Genomic DNA, 13497 nt, shown 5'->3' with positions numbered 1-13497 from the left:
GTTGAGCTTTCAATGAACCCCCTCCGCGTGGCTCCTCTGTCTTCAACACCATTTAACCCCCAGCTGCCCCGCCGCACTCCTCTTCAGACCCTCCGAGGTCGAATTTGCATCCACTGTGCCGCCGCGATACACGCTCAAATCCTGCCATGTGCCAGACCTGGCTCCTAAAGGATGACGTTCCCCCGCTACTGCTACTCTCTGCTGCCAGCTCTCCCTTCCAGGGGGTGAAAAGTTGGATGCAAAACCGGGGTCGACAGAGGCTGCAGGAAGGTCCTCGAGGTCAGTGGACCTGCTTCCAGGCCTCCTCCATCGTCTCAGGTCGTCATTGGCGACAACGAAACGACCAAACGGCAAAATAAACACAACATCATCTAGAAAATGACCTCTACCTTATCCTAGTGACCCGAAGCGATGCGCAGGTTCAATTGTACACTCCAAAGAAAACAGCAAATTCTCTGCTATTCAAAGGAAACCAGAATGGCTCCACGTGTTGCGTTCACCACAGGAGAGGGGTGTCATGAGCTCCGTTGTGACCCGTGAGAACACGCCGTCCTCTCCGCAGTGGGTCCAAAGCCTGCTGCTTGGAGCCATGTGGCTTTCTCTGCAGCACCAAGAGAGGTCTCCTTCACGCCACATCCGTACCGACACTTTGATTGGAAACCCAGCCCTTGATTAAAGAGCATCTACAAATAGGGACTGACGTATTCCTCCCATGATGGCCGGCAATGAAGAAACCAAGTGCTCTCTTGAACTGACCGTCTGACACTGACACTAGATAATCCCTTTAGTCCCCCCCCTCCCCCCTCTCTCTCTCTCGCTCTCTCTCTCTCTTTGTAGCGTCGCATGTCATCATCATAGGCGAACATTCAAATAAATCAGGCAAACAGTCAGCAGAAAAAAACACAGTATCTACAGTAGCCTACAAGCTCACAACGCATGTTGTGGCGCGTTGTGAACCTGTTTTTTAAAGGACCATTGACACCCCTGCGGGGGATGCTAGTCAATGCAGTATGGTTTAAGCTGTTAAAGTTCCCACAGTCATGTGAACTGATGGTCTGACTTCCTGCCTGTCTGACAGGCAGTCTATACATTCCCAGCATTTGTTATAAGCTACAGTCTACTTGTCCTATAGGCTACTCCTGCAGTACTAATACACAGGGTTTGGTTTGCTGACAACAACGTATACAACTGACCCAAGTGCTGACTAGATGTCAATGATATAGCCTACAAGCAGTGGTTCCCAAACTTCTTTTCAGGTCAAGGACCCCCAAATTGACATGTAGCCTGTTTGTTCTGCAGACCCCCATTTGAAAATGTTTTGTGCCCAGGGACCCCTCAAACATTTCCTAAAAATATCAGATGTACACAATGTGACACGTTGTGAGCTTCTGTATCTGCATGTTTTGAAAGGCCATAGTATGTAATATGGATAGTGTGGTTTGATTTGGGGCGTGTAAATTGGACCACAATTGGGGGAAGGATATTATTCAATTTTAGCTCTGCAATGCAAGTCCAGTTTCATGTGTCCATGACCTTAATCTGTGGCCAACTCTCTCACAGTGCTGTTAAGTAAGAGCTGAGCATTAGCAGAAAGCTAATTGGATAATTCAGCAGAAATAACGCCAGGCCCTGTTAGCTAAGTCGTTGTTCCAGAAGAAGCCTCAGAGGTTAAAGTACCACAAAAATTATGCTATAATAATATTCATTGGTGGATTTTCAAATTAGCATTATCTACTGGCCAATGTGGCCATAGGTGACATTTAATTTGGATTTTTTTATATCTCTGTTTTGTTGAGCCATGAATCTAAGCAAAACTTGTACCTGCAAATGTGTCCACCAGAGGGTGCTGAAGTGAGTTCCCACAAGGTTGCTTTTGCGTAGGGGGGGGTGGCAGTGGCTCAGGGGTAGAGTGGCCGTCTTAGAACATGGACGGTTCCTGAAGGGTTCCCAGTTCGATCCTGGGCTCCCCCAGAGTTAGTGTCAAAGTAATCTATCAAGATAGATTCTCTGATAGAGAGGAGGGTGCTGTTTTTTACTTGATGATGGGTTCCCAGATTGGTGTCCTTGAGAGGAATTGTAATTTGGCTACCCTCAGTGAGATTGGAACTAAGAGACACGTCTCTTAGTAATGAGACGTGTCATTTAACGGTGCAGTAGTCTATTTCAAATCAGCAGTTTAATTTAAGAGAGTACAGAGGGGGATTAATCCTCATGGTGCCTGGTGCAACGTCCTGTTTCAACCCCTAATTTGTCAGTAGGGGAGCAACTTATTTATGTCTACAGCATACCTGCCAACCCTCGCGTTTTAGGAAGAAGTCTCCTGTTATTTGACCATGTCTCCTGTTCCAGAATGTACCCCAAAACAGGAGATTTTCACCCTTTTTCATATTTGTAAGTAGCCTTAGTAGTAGTTTCTTCTTTTTCTTTTACCATTTCTCAGTTCACACTTTTTGTGTGATAATTAGGCTAATGTGTCAAAGACCCACTGATATGCAGCCACGGCCATTATACTGTAGTTCCTGTGCTATTTGATATGGGGGGGGGGGGTATTTGATTGTTCTTTTTGTTGAAAGGTGTGAGATCTAGCTCTCTCTCTAAAATCAAGGCGAAACACCTGAAAAAAGTGAGTCCCATCAAGGCGAAACACCCGGAGGAAAAAAATACCTCATGCAAATGAGGTCCAAGTCAGCCTAGAATCTCTCGATTACAGACAGATTGGCCTTCTAGAGGTCTGACTTGGACCTCATTTGCATGAGTTTTTTTTTCTCCGGGTGTTTCGCCTTGATGGGACTCACTTTTCTCCGGGTGTTTCGCCTTGATGGGACTCACTTTTCTCCGGGTGTTTCGCCTTGATGGGACTCTCTTTTCTCCGGGTGTTTCGCCTTGATGGGACTCTCTTTTCTCCGGGTGTTTCGCCTTGATGGGCACTCCTTTTTCCAGGTGTTCCGCCTTGATCTTTTGGGACTCACTTTTTGGGGATTTTTTGGTATTTTGGGACTCACTTTTCTCCGGGTGTTTCGCCTTGATGGGACTCACTTTTCTCTACTATGTTACATTTTTTCTGGGGGAGGACCCCCAGACCCCCCCCCCCTCCCCCCCCCTTAAAGGGTGGGGCCATTGCATGCCGTCGTACAGATATTCATCATGACTGCATTATTATTAAAGATGGGTCTTACATTGCTTAAGTCATCAAATCAATTTCTGTGTGCCTACTTTTTGCAGTCATCTCCTGTTTTCTGACGGGCTGAGGTTGGTAGGTATGGTCTACAGTGAGAAATAGTGTAGTGGTCTTAAGGGCAGTCTTTCAGTTCAGAGGTTCCATGTTAAAATCCCTGTTCCCAATTCACTTCTGGAGTAAACTTTGACATTTCCAAGGCTAAAATACAAGAGAACAATTCAAAAGCACCAGAAAACATTGTATTGGCGCTGTGAGAGATGGTGTGTAGTGGTTTAAAGATCAGTCACTTTCAGCTTAGAGGTTCCATGTTAAAATCCCAGTCCACCTAGAGTTCATTGCTGGAGTACTTTGACATTTTCAAGGCTAAAATACAAGACCCTGTTTCCTGAGAAGTAAAGGTGTAGGCCCAGGGTTATGTCTGAAAGAACTCTGTCCAGCCATTCAGTTCAACCGACTTTTTTCTGGATTCCAAGAATTGACAGTCACCTGAAAAAAAGTCAGCTGAATTTCACCAATGGTCCTCCATGTACCTTGACAGCATGGGACTTGAACCTGCGATGTGTCTAGCAGAGGCTACCGATCAAGCACATCACCCCACTGAGCCAACTAAGGCACCTTGGAAACTCTGCGTTGAGAGTCTGAGCTTTAGACCAATACAACATTTATCACTGCAAGTGTATTCTGGTGCTTTTATGTAATTATTTTGTATTTTAACCATGAAAATGTAAAAGTTCTATAGCAACGTGGGAGGGACTGCGATTTGAACATGTAACCTCTGCAATGAGAATCTAATCTTTAGACCACTACACTATCTATCATGGCAGGTGTTTCCTGGTGCTTTTGAGTAAATCTTTTGTATTTTAACCTTAAAAATGACAAAGCACTATAGAGCGATGTTTTGTAGGAGGCCTTAGATTTGAACATGGAAACTCACCGCTGAGGGTCTGATCAGCTCTATACCATCTCTCACTGCAAGTGTCAGCATCAAAGGGAGGAGCGCAGTTCAGGAAGTGACCTCACTAATCGTCACGTAAAAGCTCAGATAGGTGTCATTTCTTTCCATCCTGAATGACAAGCATTACATCAATATAAGTCTCACAGCCTCGATCTACCACTCATCTGGATACAGCCTCTATTAGCGACCCATCTGGATGGTGTATTATGTTCGTCATTCAACTCTCAGTCTGATGTTCCCGCTAGTTTGCCGGTTCGAATCTCACTTAGGGTAGCCAAATTCCCATCTGCTGCGCTGCTTATTGATTTGGGATTTTGTATCCAACATGACAGCCATGTAAACAAACACACAATGTCATGCAGCTAAACACTGCTTTCAAGAATGTTTTTGGAAACTTTTGAAGCGAGAAATAGACGATGCAGTAACCGAAAATTAATTCTATTTGATCAACACTTCCTGACTTCATGTTGTTTTCTGAAGCAAAGTGTTGCGCAGGACAGTACGGACACACCTGGAATAAATTAATTGAATACTTTTTACCATAAGCGAGGGAATACTTTGTTTTGTTGTAACTTTTGGGTCAATGTATTAATTTAATCTGGATAATCGACAGCGACCCGGTCATTCCAGGGCAATTAAATCCTTCTGCTTCGTGTCCAAAATGAGGTTTACTGGTTACTGGTGAGTTGAGAGGTGTGTTAGATCTGGATAATGACTGCTGAGCTCAATAACACACCACGTGCCTAATTAATCATACCCTATTTGTGACTCAGTCTAGCTGACGGGACCATTTAAGGATACATTTGAGAATGTGTCATTGTTTGCCATGAGGGAATTGCAACAAGGGAAAAAAAACGAAAGAAGAAAGAAAAAGTCCCCCCACCCCGGGGGGACATTCATCAAAAAAAGTAGCAGCTTTACAAGCTGAAACACTTTGTTTTGAGCTTATTGGTCAAGACATGGGTCTTCAACAGGGGGTCTGGGACTCCTAGGTGGTCCTCAGCGTTGGGTTAAGAGATTGCCATCTTCCTTGGGAAACATACTGGTGACCAGGCTCAACACAGATGCTCAGAACAAATACTTACAGTGTAAACATTAACCATGCCTTAAAGGTGATACACCATGAAATTTCACTTTTCCTATTTTAAAACCTTTTTTTGGGGTCCCACTAGCACCTTCTATCCTCACAAAGTCCCATTTCTGGTTTTGAGAAGGCGAAGGTTAAAAGTATCCCACGGGTTCTCAAAACAGGCTATCCAGATTTGCTGCCGATTGTGACGTCATCTGCCGATTGTGACGTCATCATTAAAAAAAAATAATAATATTTTTTTTTCAAAAAAACTTTTTAAAAAAAACATTTTTTTTTCAAAAAGATCAGGTTCAGGCCAAAGGTGGTACTGCAGCTGAAATGCTCAGAGCCATTCAAAAATGAGAGAGGCTCTCTATTCAGGAGTGGTAATTTAGCCTCAAACCTTTTGAAAAACGTTTTTGGGACATAAACAATATGACATAAATACTTTTTAAATGCATGGTGTATCACCTTTAACTAGGACAATTGAGATTCCTTACATGAACATAAAAAATTCTAACGTTTTAGCGCACCACCAAAAATCAGGTCATGCCCCATTTATTGCAGACATATTAAGCCTAAGAGAGTCCTGTGTGCTATTAAAAGTTTGTGAACTGGAGAGGGGCACAGAGGTGAGGTCAGGATGAGGTCTCATCTGCACCTGCACAAAGGAGTGGGATTAAAAGTCAACTTGAAATTGAGAACATTTTCCCCCAAACATGGGGAAAACTGCATTTTGCTGCCACCAAAATGTGTAATGCCCTATAGCAGTGGTTCTCAAACTTCGGTTTTACTGCTAGGCGTTGGGAGCTTGTAGTTCGGCTATTTTCACAATATTTACCTATGGAACCGAGTAACGCTAAATGTAATTCCAAGTGCTTGTCAGGTGGTTCAAATATGTTTATTTTGGGGGTCAAGGCCTAAAAAGTTTGAGAACCACTGCCCTACAGCACCAGCCATTAAATATCATCCCTATCCACACAGAATTCCAGAGAAGCCTTTTTCTTACCTTAATCTCAGAATGGCAGACATCTGTCGTTTATAATAACTTAAATCTCTCCACAGTATTTTGTTTCTCAAAAGGGAACTCTGGATGAAATGACGGGTGAAATCTCACTTTGCAGGACTTCCAGAAGTACAAACACTGTGGAGATATTTAAGTTACTATATGAACGACAGATAAAAAGGTCGAGTGATATAAATAAGCGATTTACTGCAGAACCCCACCGCTCATGCTCGGAGCTGCGGTGGACCCGGGACGGCGTTATAAAAATGTTCAATTGTAACTGGGATTAGATTATGGTAAGAAAAAGGCTAATATGAAATTCTCCTTTAAAACCAGTAATGCTATTATGTCATTTATACTTTGGGTATTCAAAAACAGCAGATATGCAATCTCATAGACCACCTTCGAGCTATCATATCGATTTTTTTTTTACAGCAAGCACTTTCAACTCAAATCTTTGCTTCTGGGAGGTTCCTGGAACAATGTATTTTGAGAGTAAAATGTGAGCAAATGGAACTTTTGGCCTAATGGTGGGGCTAGAGGAAGGGCCAAGGGGGTCACCAATACTGTGAGGCCATCACATCAGGAACATTAAACTACACAGAAAATTGCATGGCAATCCAGACCTTTTTTTTATACTAAATGTTCGGTGAACGATCAACACCATCAAGCAAGAGTTTTCAAACATATTGCAGGTGGTCCCTGGCCATGCATTCAGAAAAAAATAATAATAATAATTTGAAATGTATTTGCAACTCTTCTTCATTGCATGTGATTAATAATATTTTGAGAGAGGACTTGGGCTGTCCAGTGCTTAGTCCAAGTAAAAAAAAAAAAAAAAAAAAAAAAACTTTTGTACATAGTTGATTGTATTCAAATGTGGCTGTAACCAACAAAAATGTTGTGCTTCTTGCCAAACGATATCCCTGCTCTTTACTGGTAATAAAATGATCCAGCGACACAACAGTGGTGGTCCCCAGATTGCTTGTAGTCAGGATGGTGGTCCCTGGGTCAAAATCAGTTGAAAAGCCCTGTCTTAAGAGCCCCACTCCTAGCTAAAGTATTGGGCAGATATGAATGACAGCTGAACTCTCAACAATGTGTTACAAATATTTATTATGAATTGATGCTGCTAAACCAACAACGGGAGGACCTTTGATACCTGACACTGCCTTTTGATGTGCAAATATAAAAATAGATCATTTGCCAATATAAACTGTAATACAAGTCTAAAATGTGTGACCAGCTCTGTACATGAGGATACTAAAAGGCTCACTTATAGAACATCAGCATTTCACAGTTTAACCCATTTAGAATGCTTTAACCAGTGAAAAATAGCAGATATACAAGCTCGAGCTTGTAGATCTGCTATGTTTTAAAACGTCTTGAAAATGTGTACAAATCTTTGAATATATGTATTTTCAAAGCGAACGTTTGTAACTCAAATTTTGCTTCTGGGTGGTCCCTGGAACTAAATATTTTGAGATGGGGGTCCGTGGCCAAATAAATATCATTTTGGGGGTCCACCACATGAAAAAGTTTGAGAACCACTGACATAGTAGTCCCTCAAGAACAGACTAACTGAGCTCCATTTAAGTGAAAAGGACCTTTTCTTTGACGATGGCTGGCCAGATTGCTGACATAGAAACATAGGTTTTTCAAAAAATCTTATAGAATTGAGTCAAAATTCTAATTTTCACGATTTTTCAAAAATAGCAGATCTACAAGCTCGCAGCACGGCACTTGGTGCCACGCTGCGAGCTTGTATATTTTTCAGTAGTTAAAGCATAAAATAATGATACACAATAATGTGTACCCATTCTAAATGGGTTTAAATATGTAATAATGGCCAAACAACACAAGTAAATTAATTCTGCTTCCAATAACTGATGTCTAAACATGTCTAACATGTTGCACCATCCATAGAAATGTATTTTAACACCCAACTGATGTTTTCACCTGTCAAACGTAGTGATACACCACCCACTGAAATGTGTTTTTTCTTTTTTACAGTTACAAAACTCTTTCAAACCAATACAAAGACAAATGCAGTGTCAAAATAAATGCAAACTCAATTCCTCCTTGGGGGAAAAAAAAGGATAAGAATAAGAAAATCCACTGTGAAATACTGACATCTAGAATACAAAACAGAAAAATAACCGTACACCCTGAAACCTTGACCGTGCTGCCTTGGATTGTGAAATGATTGCAGATTTCAATAATAAAGTGCAACAGATTGAAAATTGCGCTTCAAAACAAAAAAAGAAAAAAAAAGAAAAAAAACACCTAAAATAAAATCAAACCAAATTTCAGAAAAACTAAAAATATTACTAAAACAAATCTCCAACTGTATTTTATGAATGAGATCACTCAGAGAATTAACACTACTTCCAATAGCAGTTATAAGTATTAAAACAAAATAAAATAAAAAATAGACTTAAAAGCTGATCCTAGCGACTATTAATTAACAAAGCCACACTTTAGAACATTCAGAATAGTTTGGATAGCTGTGTTGCGTTTCTTCCACTATCACCGCTTGCTATGGCTGGCAGACCTGTACTTGTATTACTTAACTGTAGGAACAGTGACGTGTATGTGATTTTGAGATCACACGTTTGTTGGGTAAATGCTATTAGTTGCATTTAAATTGAGACATGTGTCTTCTCTGGACTCTGGAGCGCAAGCATGATTCCTGTTCTTGTGAAATGTCGTGAGAGCTGAGCAGATGACAATGCTACCCAACTCTTCATTTGAAATTACAAGATAAATAAATGCAAGCAAAGTCCTTGGGCTGTGTTGTTGAGTTTGTCTAAAGAAAAGTTGCCTCCTCCTTATTCTTTTGTTCAAGCGCACTCCAACAATGATCAATGAAAATAAAAACACAGCAAATTAAAAATTAAAAAGAAAAACTACAGTCAAATCACTTCTGCACACTCTTCTTCAGCTTCTTGACAGCTGACTAGCGTTCTCCCACTCTGAAGGAGATCTGAGAAATGAGCAGGACCACAGCAACTGAAGCGTTGCCATCATAATGCAAATATCCATGGGTACTCCTTCCTTCCTTGCCTCCTTCTGCCAGGGGCAGCGCTCCAATTAACGTCACTTAGTGTCAGGGGAGCTCCAAGGACCAAGATCCCAAATAAATCCTCAAAGGCGGAAGCACAAAACGAGGTAAAAGGTTTCGCTCAACTATCCCAGCTTCAACCGCTCCCTTACTGAAATGATACAGATCGCAATATACAGGAACCGACAGATCCTCCTCTCAACCAGTGTCCGCATTGTCTGTCCGCACGCCTGCACACGTACGGTTTTCATACTGAAATTATATAAATCGCAATTTATAATGGCTAGTTGGGCTGAATATGTTAAATGAGCAGGTTCTCGGCATGTACTGTTGTGTTCAACAGTTGCTCACTTCAAGATATTCTGGGGTTGCGTTCAAACGAGTTGGCAGCTTTTCAGTGTATTCATTCGCCTGGTCCTCCCCCGAAAGGGGAGGAGGCAGGAGGTGCTGATCCTTGTCTGCTCCTGTGTGTAGAGCGGAGGTTACAGTAGGTCCAGAGCAGAGCGTCCAGGCTAGGAGGAGGTGTTATAGGAGGCGGGGACGCTGCTCCTGGCCTTGCGTTCGTAGTTGACCAGCCGCTGGCCCACCAGGTACCTGGGATGAGAAGAGGTCATGTCTGGTTACTGGGATGCAATCAGAGGCGTCATTTCAGAAAGAAACAGGGGGTTCGGGATGGGACGATAATCGTTATTATCGTTTATCGTGATAAAAAACTCGTATCGTGGCGGTTTACATTTATCGTGAAATTATCCTCCGTCATGCACTGGGATCAATTCACCTTTTATTTGCCAAGCTGCATATCGGGTACCATTTAAACCCTCTATAATTGGTAAAACGGACGTGGAAATAAGGTACTTGATATAGTCTTTTTTTCACTCTCTATCAAATCACTTTGCCAAACAATAGACGATCTACAAGCTTGTAGATTGGCAATTCTTTGGCATTAATGTTCCGCCCCAGGATAATGGATGTTGCGGATATTTTGATTATCACAATTTCTTTGGTCACAATAATCGTGACATGAAGCTTTCATATCGTCCCATCCATAATAGGGGGCGACAAAAAATAAGATACCATAAGCCCATTTCTAAAATGGTGAAAATTGTTGATCTACAAGCTCTCAACACGTCGCCAAACGACACATTGAGAGCTTGTAGATGAACTATTTTTACTATTTGTTTAGGGGCGAAAAGAGAAAATGTTTGAAAATGTTTTCTGGTTATGATCACATTCCCAAAATTGGGATGCCACGTTGACAGTGGTTAATAAATGAATGGTCGCATACGATAAAACGCTTAAAATTATGTAGAAGATGTAGAAGACGATTGTGATGGCATACAATATTTGCGTGGTCCGTGGCCAAATGCACAATAGTTTTGGGGTACTTGACGTGAAAAGGTTTGAGAACCACTGCTTTACCGTTGCATCACAATTATAACCGCTGTGTTTGTTTGTTTGGTCACAGGGTCTGTCACAATTATTACATAATCGTCTAATCCCAATTATTTGAGGTAATCGCAATTATTTTGCATAATCGTCATAATCGTTTCCATGTTGAAAAATATTCATATAGTTTCAAACATTTTCAAAAAAGTTGTGGAAATAGCAGATCTACAAGCTTTTGGATCGGCTATTTCCACTATCAATATTCTTTTTTAAGTATAAAGTTGTCAAATATGTCGGTAATTTCTTCGTATGTTTAGGTTATGCGTTGTATCTGCCATGTTGAACTTCAAAGTCTACAAACCTAACAGAAATGTAATTGTCAACTACAAAAACACAATCGCAATTATTTGAGACAATAAATCGCCTTGTAAAATGTCATAATCGTGACAGACCTATTGGCCGCCTGTGTGCGCGTGTGTGCGAGCACGTGCGTGCGATGGCTGTACTGACTTGTCGTTCTTGATGTGCTCATACAGGCGCTTGAACTGACGTATCTGGATGTACAGCACGGCCAGCAGGACGGCCAGCATCAACAGGCACGGATAGATTCTCCTCTCAACCAGTGTCTGCATGTCTGTCTGCACACCTGCACACGTACAGTAGGGATTATAGAGGTTTGTGGGGGGGGATCAAATGAAAATGGAAAGAAACAAGAGAAGAAATTGGATCAGGGTTCACACTTGGGTGTCATTTCATGAAATTTAAAGTTATACCATGTAACTTTTTTTATAAAACAAATCTTAAAATTGTCCTAACTGTTAAATTGCTAAAGTTTTAGAACACCCACTCTGTTATTTTCAGCTTCTGAAGCCTTCTCTTTATATGTTTTCTATGAGTCGTGAGGGGGGTAGAATTTCCCGGCAAAATGATGTCATCTCCCACATGATACACTACCGGCCAATCACAGCGAGTCTTGCTGTCTCTAAAGGAAGTAGCTTCCCTCAGCAACTGTGTTTACATTGGTGAAGGAATCTCCCTCAATCCTGGTCTAAAAATGACGGAAGACGGCTCTACGGATGCGTATCGGCGAGGCGGAGGTGCTCGCGGCGGCCGCGGTGGTCCGCGGCGACTCCGGCCGAAAAAAGCAATACCGCTACTGACCACTAGTTGAGCAGCTTCCACAGTACAGCTTTAAGCACAAGCTGTAAATGCCCAAAACGTCTCAACCCAAAAAAAGGACTCCTTTAGATATTCATTTGTCTACTGTAAAAAACTGCTGCATCGGTTTTTGGTCAGAAATTAGTTCTTGCCGATTCACTATCTTTTAGGTGCTTATCTTTCGTTCAACTCGACAACCAAAGCTCAACTCGGCTTGTAAGACCACAAAAATGTCTGATAAGAACGTCTAGACTCGATAGAAGTCTCAAACCTACTTCTTTAGTGTTACATCAATCAACTTATAACAGCTGATACAAAACTCAGAATATTCTTTTGACAAAAAACAACATTAAACGTGTAGTCATGCTTTAAAAAGGTTAATGTTGCGGCAACAATATAATTGTCTTTTATGTGAAATTACACTTACGCCGAAAGTGTGTGACGTGTACTGTCAAAATAATCAGGTTTCAATTGTATCAGCATAGTACTGTATGTTATGTTGCTGTAATTGTTGCAGTCATTGATTACGGTTTATGGATAGTATCATGTCAGATATAATAGAAGGTGGAGGAATCAGTCACCATGGAATCACAAAAGGGCAGTTGCAAAAAAGGTCACATTACAACAGCATGACTAATACTTTTAGAGTGCTACAGTTTGTACTCCTAACCTCCTAATCTTCTCATGACGCATTTGTGATCTTCTAGATTGTCTACTTTCGTTGTTTTGGGGGAAAATAAATAAAAGATAAATATTTGAAACTTTCTGAATGCGCAAAACAGGCACACAACAGTGGAAAAGTGTTTAGCAATCCATAAAACGCACAATGAGAGATATCTCAAGTATTCTTCCATCACCCATCAAACTATAGAAAGAGAGATATGTGAGTGAACTCTGTCTCACCCAGCAGTGGAACTATTCCTCTGGAGATGGTGTAGGGCAAACACAGGGCCAGCAGCAGGACACCAATGACTGGGGCAGCCAGCCTTCGCACAATGAAATGCAGGTCAATGTGACGGATACCGTTGGCATAGACCTACAGGGGGGGAAATACAAAGAGACAAACAGGCTCATTTCAAATACATTCCAATTCAATTGGATTCTGTACCATCAGAAAATCAATCAATCAATCTTTATTTATATAGCACATTTCAGACAACGAGCCGGTACTCATTTTGAGAGAGACAATTTGTATCTGATTGTCGACGGTGCTTTGCACTAGATTAGAAACACTAAGAGGTGTTGACAGTTAGTTACTGCCAAAAGAAGACATTGTGGTGTCAAAACATTTTTCAAAAATATCCTAAAAGGGAAACTCAATTCTTGCTTCTAAAATATCATTATCGTGGCTAACAGATCTTCGAGGACACCCAAACAAGACTCCACCATAATAGATTAAAAGTGAGACAGACGAACGCAAGTTCTTAACTGCTCAATGACGCCATCTCTTACGTACCTGCTCAATGACTGTTTTGAGCCACCACTGAGGCCCCATGAGAGTGATGGCAGCGATGATTTTGGCGTGGAGCACGCCTAGAGCCCAATCCTGCAACACGATCAAAGTCACATGGTTTATTAGCTTTGACTGTCAGCCTGTAAATGTCCCCTTTAAAACCCGTTTAGACTATTGCATATTATTATTTTATGCTTTGTAACTATAAAAAAATAGCAGATCTACAAG

General features: G+C 41.4%; 1 protein-coding gene across 1 annotated transcript in view; it reads right to left on the bottom strand.

Moving 5' to 3' along the window:
- Positions 1–7306: 7306 nt before the first annotated feature.
- LOC308286156 (E3 ubiquitin-protein ligase MARCHF6-like) overlaps positions 7307–13497 on the bottom strand; it is a 32031-nt gene continuing 25840 nt past the window's right edge. Inside the window, exons 23-26 of the mRNA XM_080727112.1 lie at positions 13273–13362; positions 12720–12852; positions 11169–11304; positions 7307–9866 (exon numbers count right to left, since the gene is read on the bottom strand). Of these exons, the coding sequence (XP_080583238.1) occupies positions 9785–9866; positions 11169–11304; positions 12720–12852; positions 13273–13362 (441 nt within the window). The 3' untranslated portion in view covers positions 7307–9784. The remainder of the gene's footprint in view (positions 9867–11168; positions 11305–12719; positions 12853–13272; positions 13363–13497) is intronic.

This window comes from Nannobrachium achirus (genome assembly GCF_963921795.1).
Source record: "Nannobrachium achirus genome assembly, chromosome: 5".
Lineage (NCBI taxonomy): Eukaryota > Metazoa > Chordata > Actinopteri > Myctophiformes > Myctophidae > Nannobrachium > Nannobrachium achirus.
The sequence above is the reverse complement of the archived record's forward strand: the minus strand, read 5'-3'. Positions and strand labels throughout refer to the sequence as shown.